The 12,926-nt window shown below is 35.4% G+C and overlaps 1 protein-coding gene across 1 annotated transcript; it reads left to right on the top strand.

The window, feature by feature from the left end:
• The first annotated feature begins 5,234 nt into the window (after window positions 1-5,234).
• Window positions 5,235-7,075, top strand: LOC130726905 (transcription factor MYB3-like). The gene is made up of 3 exons (XM_057578228.1): window positions 5,235-5,502; window positions 5,839-5,968; window positions 6,473-7,075. The coding sequence occupies exons 1-3, from the start codon at window positions 5,370-5,372 to the stop codon at window positions 6,897-6,899; spliced, it is 690 nt and encodes a 229-aa protein (XP_057434211.1). The 5' UTR covers window positions 5,235-5,369; the 3' UTR covers window positions 6,900-7,075.
• The last annotated feature ends 5,851 nt before the right edge of the window (window positions 7,076-12,926 follow it).

The raw sequence follows: 12,926 nt of genomic DNA, 5'->3' as shown, positions 1-12,926 counted from the left end.
CAAGCACGAGGCGCCTGCTTCATACCATAGAGAGGCTTCTTCAGACGATAGACATAGTCCGATCGCTGGGAGTCGCGAAAACCCAAATGCTGGTGCATGTAGACACTCTTATGGAGATCACCATGCAGAAAAGCATTCTAAACATCCAACTAATGAATGAGATAGGATTTGGAGAGAGCAATGCTGAGAACTATCCGTATGGTAACCGGTTTCACCACGGGGCTGAAAGTCTCAGCACAATCCACACCTGCAATCTGAAATCTGTCATCACCTACAAGACGAGTCTTATAACGCTCAAACAAACCATTATACTTCTTTTTATGGTGAAAATCCACATATAACGAATAACATTAACATCACAATAACGCTCAAACAAACCATTATACTTTTTTTTATGGCGAAAATCCACATACGACGAATAACATTAACATCACAATAAAGCTCAAGCAAACCATTAATCTTCTTTTTATGGTGAAAAAGTGCGAATCGTTTCAGAGCACGTGGGTCAGGTCGATAACTAACCAGATCTCGATGAGGAAGAAGATGGTGGTGGTTGGCTGTGCCTGCAGTGGTGACATGCGAGAGAACTGGCGGTGGCAATTGCGACGGTCGATGAAGAAGATGGTGGCGGTTGGCCGGTCGGAAAATGAATGTGGTGAAATGGAGAGGAAGATGAAGAAAGGAAAACAAAGTTGTAAATGAAAATGGGGTATGAGGAGGTTTAGAAGGAAAATTTGAAACAGAGGAAGTGGGGTGGTGGAGGGTTTTGGGAAGTTATTTTAAAAAGAGTATTTTGAACTTTTCTTAGTATATAAAAGGGGATAGGAATAAATGTGGAGGTACAAATAACAATTCTCATTTATATATATATATATATATATATATATATATATATATGTTTACATGTCTCTTTTCTTTTATGTTTTTTATTGTCTCAATAATCATCTTAATAAGCTTGTTCTCAAGTTTGATTTTAGGCTTAATTCCAGTTTGAGCCCCTGATATTTCATAAATGTGCGTTTTGCATCCCCCGTGTTTAAAATGTGAGGTCAAGCTCCCTGATCTATCTAAACTGTGCGATCAATGCCCTTCCGTCTATAACCGTTTGATTCCGTCGGTTGACCAAACGAAGTTGCTTCATTAAACAGAACTTGCTGACGTGGCCTACTATTGACACCACTTTAATATTTTAATATGTATTTGCTATTTGCACCCTTTTTATCACATAAAAACATAAAAGAAATAAAATAATGAAAGTAAAAAACAAAAGCAGAAAAGATATAAAACAATGAAATTAAAAACAAAATCAGAAAAGATATAAAACTTAAAAAACAAAATCAGAAAAGATATAAAACTATAAATTAAAAAAACAAAATCAACTAAATTAAGAAATTGCATCGTATTTCTCCATCTTCACCATCAACCCTTCCAATCCAAACCGTGTTGATGTATCTGGATCCAGGAAGCTCCGGCGAGAGAGATGAAGTCGTTCAGATCTATGTTGGAGAAGAGTTTGTTCTCTAATTTTCCTCTCTTTCACTCAAGCCACCACCTTTCTTCTCTGATTTGGGTCCTGGTGGTGGTGGGGTTTGATATGGGGGTTGACGAAGAGGGGGGCTTCGTGTGGTAAAACCATCAGATCCAGAGCGAGGATGAAATGATGGAGAGGGGAGAGCGACATTTAGCGCTGACGACGACGACACTGCAATTGATCGAGAACGGCGGTGACATCCAGAGGAGAAGTGGCGGAGAGTGGTGGCGGTACGGCGTGTGGTGGTTTTGTGATGAAGGAGAGAAAGATGAAGAAGAAGAAAGGTTTGAATTCTTCAAGAAGAAGAAGTGGAGCATGAAGAGGAAGAAAGGTTTCGGGGTGGTACGATGTTTTTTATTTTTCATAAATTTGTTTAGATTAATATTTTTTTAGGGTTAATTTATTTGTTTTGGGTTTTTTTGTTTTTTATATTTAATTTTAATTGTTGAGGTGTGTGTTAAAAAAAAAGGGTTCACAAAAAAATTGCTAATGATCTGTGTTAAAGTGGTGAGAATAGAAGAAAAGGGGTGTAAATAGAAGAAAAAAGTGAGGGTGGTGCAAATAGAAGTGTACTGTTGGAAGGAGTTCCGTTTGGTCAACACACGGAATGAAACAGATATAGACGGAAGGACATCGATCTCACAGTTTAGATACATCAGGGAGTTTGACCGCACATTTTAAACACGGGGGATGCAAAACGCACATTTATAAAACATCAGGGGCTCAAACTGGAATTAAGCCTTGATTTTATCTTGTTAAAACTAGTTTTTCCTTTTTTAAAAAACAAGGTTCTTTCTTATAATTTGAGAAGTAAGCTTTTAAATCAAATGGGTCGGCTAATTATTGTTTTTAAAGGGTTGGCTATTAATTTACTTTTAAGTAAATTTGAAAAAACAAATTGGCCCATAACCGGTCCGTTTGATTCGCAACCCCTACAAAGTGTTAGCTATGATGGCATGACTCATGACTCTATTCTATATAGAGATGTCAATAGAATAGAGTTACTCGTTGGCTCACTCCAACCTGCATCTTGACGTGCAAAGAAAATATAAACCCAGTATAACTCACCACGAGTTGGCGGGTTGACTTGCAGGTTGGGTAAAATAAATTAAAAAAATTTGAAAATTAGATAAATTAGATTAAAAAATGTTGAAGATGTTATAAAAAGATAAATTTTATAAAATTTGGAACCAAGCAAGCATGTGGCGCATGATACCCGTGCGCCTTCCATAAAGACGCGATGCTCGTGCTGCACAACAAGCTCCTCATATCTAATTTTGGTTATGGTGTTTCTAACGATGATAGTAAGGTGGCATCTCTTCTTTTCGTTTAGCTCAATGCTTGTGTTGGTCTTTATGTGGCATTACCTAGAGCTTTGATTGTTAGTTTTTACACAAGCCATGATAATTGGTTACCAATATGGGAATTTTTAGAAATTTTGATTGTATGTTGTTGTTATGGGTGTTTCAATAACTTACTTGAGAGACTGTTTTGTCAAAAGGTATTTGCGTCTAGTAATGTGGAATCGTAAATCTGATTTGCCTTATTACTCTGAACATGATTTTGATCTTTTTTTTTTTTGGTCAATAACATGATTTTGATCTGTCAAGGCCAAACAAACCGGTGTGTCTTTGTAGCTTTTTGTTATTTCCTTATGTAACAAAAAAACCAGTGTCTTTAAAAAAAAAACCCTGAGCCACAGCCCACATGTTGGCTCGTGGGTTAGCCCATTTAACCAGCGGGTTAAACAAGCTGGGTTTCATTAGCCAAAAGTCTCTCTGAACTGAAATTTAACCAACCTAATCCGACTATGAGCTGAGTGGGGCCGGCCTGACTCGCAGAATATAACTCATATCGACATAATGAATTATATTCTAATGGGTTTCTTAATGATTCATATTCACATTTATTTTATATTTTCATTTCATTTCCACTTCTATTTTCTATATATTAATTTAGGTAAATGCTACCATACCACAGTTGTATCATATATGAGTGATGTGGACCAATAGGAGTTGCTTTGACTCTAAACTTTGACTTCTTCATTTATTTTTTTTAAAATAACGAAAAACAAAATAAAAGATTTGTATTAATTATGTTATGGTCCTAACATTTTTGTAATTTCGTTAAGTGGTAACTCAATTTCATGAAACTTCTTTTTTGTGCATTTTAGGGTTTTCACATTCAGAAAAAGAGATTAAACTTCATCTTAACCCAGAAATCCTTCATCTTCTTCATCACCCAGAAATCCTTCAATAAAACAACTGGTATATAAAATTGGTTAATCCAATCACCAACAAAAATAAAAGCACCCTTCCCAGCAGCCCTTGACGAACAGATTGATGAACAAGGGTAGATGACCACGCATGAATAGTGAATAAGATCATAATTTTACTTAGCTTCTCACAAATTATGCAGATAGCACATGCTAAAACTCAATGTTATGAACGAATGGAAGCATATGTATCTAGATGGATATTATTGTGAACCAACAAATCAACAGGAAAAAGCAAAAATAATAGATCTTAAATCACAACTCTGCAGCTTTTAATGTGCAAAAAAATTGATTAAACAAATAACAAAGTGGACACCAAAAATTTCAACCATGCCAAAGGCTTCAGAAGAAAAAGACAGATTTGAAACCATCGATCCCTTTCCACACCAGATGGAGCACGAAGCCGTTCCCGGGTCGGGTTGAGAAAAACGAGGCGTACACCATGTCGCGGTTTGACGAGTTTCGCGAGGCGGTGAAGGCGTGCGCATCAACGATCTGAAGCCATCGAAGCTGGAGGGCGATCTCTCGAAGGTGGCCCTGTTCAGGAACAGAACGACCTGGCCAAGCAGATCTGGAACCGTCGTTTCTCTTGCGTCCTTTGTCTCCTTCATGCGTAGTGTGATTTGCATGAGAGTGGAAGGGAGATGAGATTTTGCTTTCTGATTGGGGTTTGCATCTGGTTAGTTCCATTCCTTTCTTTCTCTCATTGGATTTGGGAGTTTAGGGTTGAAGATGTGCTGAGGAGGAGGAAAGTCATTTTCAATTGATACATTAATTGAGGACTACTAAGTAAATAATGACATTAATAATAACTTTTATTTTAAAAATAATAAAAAGAGAAAAAGGTTTTTTTAATTACACTGTGAATTTATATGATTGGTACACATCATCTCATGTATCATACCCAAAGTAAGTGTTGTGGTATGGTAGTAAGCACCATTAATTTATCATCTCATCAATTATATCACCCTTCACAACTATCTTTCTTCTTCTTTGTTTTATCTTCACTCCACTTTCATTTTCACTTTTAATGAAGAATGTGAATGAAGCTTTCAAACTTCATAACCAAAGACAACTCAAAAGAAATTTTTGGCAACAAGTTGACTTCAATGCACACCAACTGAGATCTTATTTATCCAGGACAATTGAAATAGATCGAGCAACAACCACTTGTGATTAGCTTGCTCCTGAAATTGACATTTACTTAACAGCAAGCAATAGAACAGCAACAAATTAAATCAAAGTACCATTCATCATCCTATGATCAAAACTATTTACAAGCTGAATCCTTGACCCACCCACCTACACAGCCAAACCCACCGGTCAAAGTCAAACCTTATCCGATCCCCCAACTTCTTCTCCAATCAACTCACAAGCACATACTCCTATATGATATATCATATATCTACCCCAGTAGTTTGTGTATTTCGCTGACTACGGCTTCCAAAACACACTATCTCTCTCTCTCTCTATTCTATTTTCATTGATATTATAATCAGTTAGTGACTGTTTTGTGTAGCAAGCACAAGTCCACAATACCAGTATTAATCCAATAGGCGGAATATGAGAAAACCTTGTTGTGACAAACAACAAGGCCCTAACAAAGGTGCTTGGTCCAAGCAAGAAGATCAAAAGCTTATTGATTACATCCGTACTCATGGTGAGGGTTGTTGGCGTTCCCTTGCCAAGGCTGCAGGTGAGTTATTATATCATATATATATGTATTCATTTTTCTTGATTCAAACCATTCCCTTCATTGTCAGCACACACTTAACAACAGACGTTTGGATTCACAGTTAAATATTTCACAACAGCAGTGCTGAAAGACAGCTAGAATACCAAATAGTGTACATGTATCCAGCTCTCAGACACCCATTTTGGTGGCGGATTTTGACAACTAGAAAACTTCATCGCGATAATAAATCGTCAGGGAAGTGAGTGTCTGAGAAATATATACACTATTTTGAGGTACACTAATCATTAATGTTTTTAGAATCAACTCTCCCTCTCTTAAAAGCCACTTGTTTACCAGGGCTACAACGTTGTGGCAAAAGCTGTAGATTAAGGTGGATAAACTATTTACGACCTGACATTAAACATGGAGACTTTGGTCAAGATGAAGAAGACCTCATCATCAAATTCCATGCCCTCCTCGGCAACCGGTACCTTTTCTCTCATAATATTACACTTTCTCTTCAAAGTGAACCTATATAAGCAGTTTATATATAAATCACTTAAAATCATAAAAAATGGACAGAATAGAAAATATGATATTTTTTCTATGTTTCTCGTGTAGATCATGTTAAAAATTTGCTTACCTATATGAATCATGTTTTTACAACTATTATTCATTCATTACATGTTATTTACAATGTTATCCTTATATGGTAAGACTTATTTGTAGATAAGCCATTTTTGCTTATCGAGATTTCTTTTATACGAACAGACAATCAAAGTTAATTTTCTTGCCACAGATAAAGTCATATATCAATTATTTTTATCATTTTAAAGATAATATATACTTTAGAATAGGTTTTCCCCCATTAATCTATATATATGCATGTCCATGTTGGGTTACGTTTACCTTCTTTTTTTAGCCCTCTTTCCCACACAGAAGGGGTAAGGAATTGAATTTGATATAGTTGGTGTATATATGGTGTTTTTAGGTGGTCACTCATTGCTGGAAGGTTGCCGGGACGTACAGACAATGAGGTAAAGAACTATTGGAATTCTCACATCCGCACAAAGCTAATAAAGATGGGCATCGATCCAAATAACCATAAGCTACAACAACACCAACACCAAAGCTTCCCTAAAGTTTCATATGCTTCTGCTGCAGCAACTGCACCATCATCAAATCTAATTACGATCATGAACAAAGAGCAAGGAGTCCCTTTCATAAAATCAAATGGCTCTGTAGAGGAAGCAGCATCAATGGTTTCTTCATCATCCCAATTGAATCTTGACCTGACTATTGCTTTCCCTTCACCTAGAAATCCTCTTGTTGAGGATAAATCTAAGCCTAGTTCTGAGTTCACTAAGATAAGAAAAATGGATGAGGATTCACCCACTACCCTTCCTCTATTTCAATAATGATTTATTTGAAATTAAAATATACATATATATAGTCACATGCTATGGACATGAAATCGCTTTTCATTTATTTTTCTTTCCTTTCCTATCTCACCAATAAAAATATAACATGTAAGTGAAAACTGTTCCTCTCAATTATATTCAAATTATGTATTCTCTATCATGGTTAGTAATTATTTCCGTGGATCGGATGGAGAACGATACAGAGGATAAATTTATGCATGTGATTTCGCTTCCAAGTACTATGTACATGTGCGAGTGTTTCATTATTTAATTTCGATTCTATTCATGTATACTTCTAGATATATGTCTTAAGTGAAACTATATTTGATAAGGGAAGTGTGGAATTATATGAAACAAGTGTAAGACTGAAATACTATCGAGGTCATTGTACTGCTTTTGTAACCATATTTGAGACTGCAGAATTCAAATGCCAATTTAACATGATCTCAATGACAGATATGTCTAACTAGTTTCATTTTTTATTTTTTCTGGGATTGGATTCAATTGAATCCTTTTTATTTAAAACGTTAGTGTCAATTATGGCTTTAATGAAGAACATTCTCCTAGATTCTTCAAGCTTTTTCCAAACCAGCGTCTTGTTTAGGCATTATGCATGGGAAGGTTTTCAAATGTATTTGTTGAGAGGAAGCAGAAGCCGGAGAGGAAAAATCATTTCGATTTTGTTCGTTTTGCTTCTGAATCTCAAGCAAGGGAGGCTATTTGTAATCTTGATGGTATTCGGGTTACAGAGGAGGCCATGACTTCGTCCTGTCGTTCTTGGCGAGATTCTTTGCTTGGATATTCGATGGGTGGTCTTCAGGTTTTATTCTCGCTGGAGAAGGAGCTAGTGGTGTCCAACCTCGGGGTCATGCGTTGGGCGTTTGGGCTTTGGTTATGTTTTTTTTTTTTTTGATAGACAAATATTAGGTGTTAATTGTTAGTAAATTAGTTCATTCGCCAGGATTCGAACCCTGACCCTTCACCCTGCAAATCCCTTCATTCCCTTAACTCACAAAGTGAGCTACCTTTCCCCCGGGCTTCCGTTATGTGATCTTCGTTGAGATTTCTGACTGGACGCCCGTTTTTTGTGCAATATGAGTAGGTTTCATGAAATTAAATTTTAATTCTGCATTTAATAGACTTGGTGGAAAAGTAATTGATGAGCAATATTTTATTCACTTTTCATAACCTTAATTTGTCATTGTTGATGGTTGTTTGTGCTAATTGACTTTGTTTGGAATGGATTTATATTATAAGGTCTAATTTAGTTTATTATTATTTTCAGGTTATATTTGGCAGTAAGGCCATTTTGGGAATTGCGGAATGAAGATTGTATTTGTGCTGAAGTGAAGATTGTATTTCAGATTATATTAGGATCTAATTTCGAAATAATTTATCTTTAGGATTTTATCTTATTTAAGTTTGTTATTTTAGGATTTGATTTGATCTCAGCTCTATTTAAGGCTTTGTGCTGAAACAACAAGTACCTTCTACCTACTACTTTTGCAATTCAATATAATTTCATTTTTCAGTTAATATTAGGGTTATGCTAGGGTTTATGCTTTTACCTCCTATCTTCTCTAATATTTTTGTTGTCTCCGCCCCATCCATGGAAGACTAACTTCCTTGGATTGAATCCCTTTGCAAAGTATATCGTACTCTTGAGCTACAGTTCTTAATGTAGAATTCGCTCTAAATTAGTTCTCTTCATATCTGTTTCTGATCTAGGGTTTGCTTAATTATGTAGTTTTAGAAAAAAAGAGTGATACATGTTCACTTAGTTCATGTTAGTTCGTAACTGTTTCTTAATCGCTTAGCTTAGGAAACTGTGAATTAATTATCGCTTAGTTAATTAGTTCTCACGAATTAGGGAATTAATAAAGAATTAATCCTTCGTACCAATGATTGAGTAGCGATATACTGGATAAAGGGGTTCGTCTGTTTTAATCGATTGGTTAATTTGCTTACTATCTTTTGCTTGCTTACTTCAACTAAATCATAAACCCCCCACAGTGTGTGTGCGTTTTAATTTGAAGCATTGAATCTTTGTTCAAACGATAATCCTTGGGAAACGACCTAGGAGTTAGTTCCTAGTTACTACAGTTTTCTTACTTAATTATTTGCATCGGGTATGACGTCGATCAATAATCAATTTATTTTGAGTTAATGAGTAATCCATTTCTCCATATGTTTTGCAGTTGGAATATGATTTTGAGGAGAAATTTTTGGTCCACGTAAAATACATTTTAACTACTATCTAAATTTCTATTATTCCTTTACATCTGCTTCCCTTGGTGGCTGGGGCATATCCATGTTCGTTGGTTCTTTTTTGTCTCACCCAGTTCCTTGTTTTGGTTTCTTTAAAGGTATGTCCTCTCAGCTTCGTTTGGGTCGTTTAGGTGTTTCTATAATGGTGCCACCTTCTTCTCTAGGGAGTTTCCATGTGCCAAAGGGCAGGGGAAACATAACATTGAGTGCTTCTTGCGTTCCTGTTATTAGTGAGACGTGTAGAGATGTTTTTGTCGTCATTCCTACTAGGAAGAGAGGTTGTACTAGGAAAATGTCTAACAGAGGAAGAAAAAAAACGAAGCAGATAGATTTAGTTTTAGGGGACATGGAGAGGCAGTTTCATCTCCAAGGTAATCAAGGTACTCTTTTGATTATGGTTTTGGTTCAAGTCTCGCCTGTGTTGCGGATTTCTTTCCTTCTTTGTTTGTTTTATTCGATTTGGATGATATCGATCGTTCAATGCCTCATGGACCATCCCTCTCTTTGGGATACAGAGAATGCTATGGTCTAAGCGCTTTTGGAAAAGGATTCCCATAAAATTCATGGTTTAGAATCGTCAGTTTAGTTAGGGTTTAGGACGTTCAAAAAAAATAAGTTGGGTCAAAAACCACCGGACGTCATTGATAGTATCAATACGGTTTCTTAACATGTTTTGGCTCAAAGTCTGGTTATATTATCTTTTAGATATTTTGGAGGTTAAGGGATTTCGAGCATTTCATAGTAGGGGGGTTTTTAGAATCCTCGTACCCCAATCTCTTTTGGGTATCAAGGGTAATGTTTGCTGATTTTATAGTGCAATTATCTGTCAGATGCAACCTTCTCTTTTTTTAGAGGGGTTGAGAGAAGTCTTTCATATGAAATTTAGATTTTGTAAGGTTGGATTGTGTTTAAGTTGGTTCCTTGGAAATTTGCATATGCTCACATTGGATTAGCTGCAATCTCTATTATTAGATATGATCTTTTATTAAGGTTTTTGTGATTGGAATTTTTGGTGCTTGATTTGTTTTTAAGTTAGTAGGTGTTTATTTCGTAGGAGTGGGTTTTGTCTTTACATTCAGTTAATCTTGGAGAAACCAAATTATATAAATAAGGTGTAATAAGGGGACTCCGGCCCATGAGTCGACATACAAAAGATAAGCAAAAAAACAGAAAGGAAAAATAAACAAAAAACAGAGAGCAACAACAAAGAACATCGATGTTATCAAAAATTCCCTCTTCAATCAAAATTTCTTTTGCTTTCAAAAAAAAATTCTTAACTTACGAGTAAATAAAATTGAAAGTATTATGAGGAGGGGATGCACAAAAAACAAACTACTACAAACACTGTCTCATCATCGGTGCACTTCGAAGGCATCAATAAGGGATGTGAGATCAGCGATACCATTGAAGGTATTTTGATACGATGTGAGTGGGAAATGTAGCATGAATCCCTTGAGTTATGACTTGAGTGTTATATGATGCCCACATCCTCGCATGTAGGCCTAAATGGGAGTGATAAAAGAGGGATGCCCGGGATGTACCAAGCCTAAGCACTATCTCCGGCAGGAGAGGGTGTACCGTGGTCGCATAATAGATTTACCCTGTGTTGAGAAAGACGATCTAGAGAGGACAATATGTTATGTGTTTAGTGAACGGTGTCCAGTTGAGCCCATCGATTGCCAAGTCATTAACGACCATCTGCTTCTTCGATATGAGCCAATCACCCCGAACACATCTCAACCGCCTAGCCCTAGGAATCTCCTCCATGTGCTTTCGGTTGACATGGATGATGAACATAGAGGTAAGGAAGTGTTCATATATCCAACCTTGTAATGGAATAATGGGAAATATGTATGTACGAGTTGATCGTTCGAATGAATATCCATTTTGGATGAATCTCTGAAACAATCATGTACACTGCAACTCACTCTTACTCCAATTGGCATCACGAAAATGCTCCTATAAGAATACTAATGCAGTTGCACTCATGCATATGTGCCTACCGCGTTCAGGTTATGAAAGAGCGTCGGGTGGGGTATGCGCACAAAGATATTGATCTTGTTAGCAAAGAGTGTCATGTCCACCGAACGTAGCCCAGATATTTCCCTTTCAAAGTCGTGCAATGACAACATATAAGAGACATGTGTACCTGACGTGCGTATCCCGAGTTTGGTGTGCATCTTTGTCAAAGCTCGAGTGGGGAAATACATAAGAACACAACCAAACTCCCCTGTGTTAATTAGCTAAGTAGGTTATGTATATACTAGAATTCCCCTGTGTACTGCTCTAACAATTTTTTAGGACAAAGCTCTTTAAGTATAACATATAAACTTTAACAAATTAATTAAAGCATGCAGATGATGAATTCACAGGCTTCACACAATAAGACAGGTTATGGAGTACTAACCTTTATTTATGTGTGATTGATCTCATTTGATCTCCTTGTAGAATGTTCTTGATCAATGTGGAAAGTCTTCTAAGTCCTTCAACAATAGAGAAACTCTTATATCCCATTCTCGTTCCTTCTATGCTCTTTTTGATAAATATAGAGACATACTTTTATGAGCAGAGATTGGGACAAATATTTTAAGTCCTTCATCAGTCAATATAGACTCTCTTCTAAAAGTCACTTCCTTTTATACAAAAGGTCATATCTCTCTATTCCAGAGTTATATAAATATATATTAAACAAGACATCACTTCATTTAATTATTAAATCAATTATTTAATATATTACATGAGACATTTCTTATATAACAACACTTTTTTTTTTCTTTCCCAAAAACTAAATACCAATTTTATTTAGGGAGAATACGAAACTTGAGAAGAAACCCATCACTTGTAACCAAAATAAAAAGTCCAAAAGGCTTGAACCCATCAGGAAAACAAAATTACAGAATTTTCTCCAAAATATCACAGACCAATCAATATGATAAGTGGAAACACAATCCGAAATATCACAGTCCAAAAGACTTTGAACCCATCTAATACAAAATATTAACTATCATATGATTCAAGGCCTTATTTCAACCATATATAAAGGAAACACTATAAATCTATAATCAGTCCTTCTCATCAAGCTAAAGCTACGCCTACAAATACTACTAAACTAGAAATTAAACCCGTGCGTTGCACGGGTTTTTTTTTAAGTTATATGTTAAATTTATCTTCGTATATGTAATAATATAGTAAATGTATTGTGTAGTAGATAATTAAAAATAAGATAAATATATTAAATGTAATTACATTGATAAAGTTTAATAAAATATTTATTGTAAACTAATTTTTTAGTATATTAAAAAATATTTTATGTTGCTTACTAAAATTAATTTTCAATTCATTTCGTGATCATATGTTTTCATAATAGTACACTCTCTATAATAAGTAAAAGGAGGGAAATATATAATTAGAGTTGAATAACTTAGTTTGTGTTTTGTGCAAAATGATGTTTCTCTCTTACTTTTATGCATGTTTTCACCTTGAAAGCAATGTTTGCAATTGAATTTTTATGGGAACAATGGTATAGAAAATGTTTAATTATGAAAAATATTTTTGGTGATGCATATAAAAAATTATATTATTTATTGTTTAATAAGCATTTAATTAGTTAATATGCAGTTTGTAAGAAATTATATTTTTTAATTTAATTAGTTGATAAATGAATTAAGATAATAGTTTATCTTTTTGGTACATCAGAAATATATATTGCACCCTTCATGGATTGATATTTTGACCTCCCCCACCCTACCCACATGT

The sequence above is a fragment of the Lotus japonicus genome, chromosome 6, assembly GCF_012489685.1.
Source record: "Lotus japonicus ecotype B-129 chromosome 6, LjGifu_v1.2".
NCBI lineage: Eukaryota > Viridiplantae > Streptophyta > Magnoliopsida > Fabales > Fabaceae > Lotus > Lotus japonicus.
This window is presented reverse-complemented; position numbering and strand designations above follow the sequence as displayed.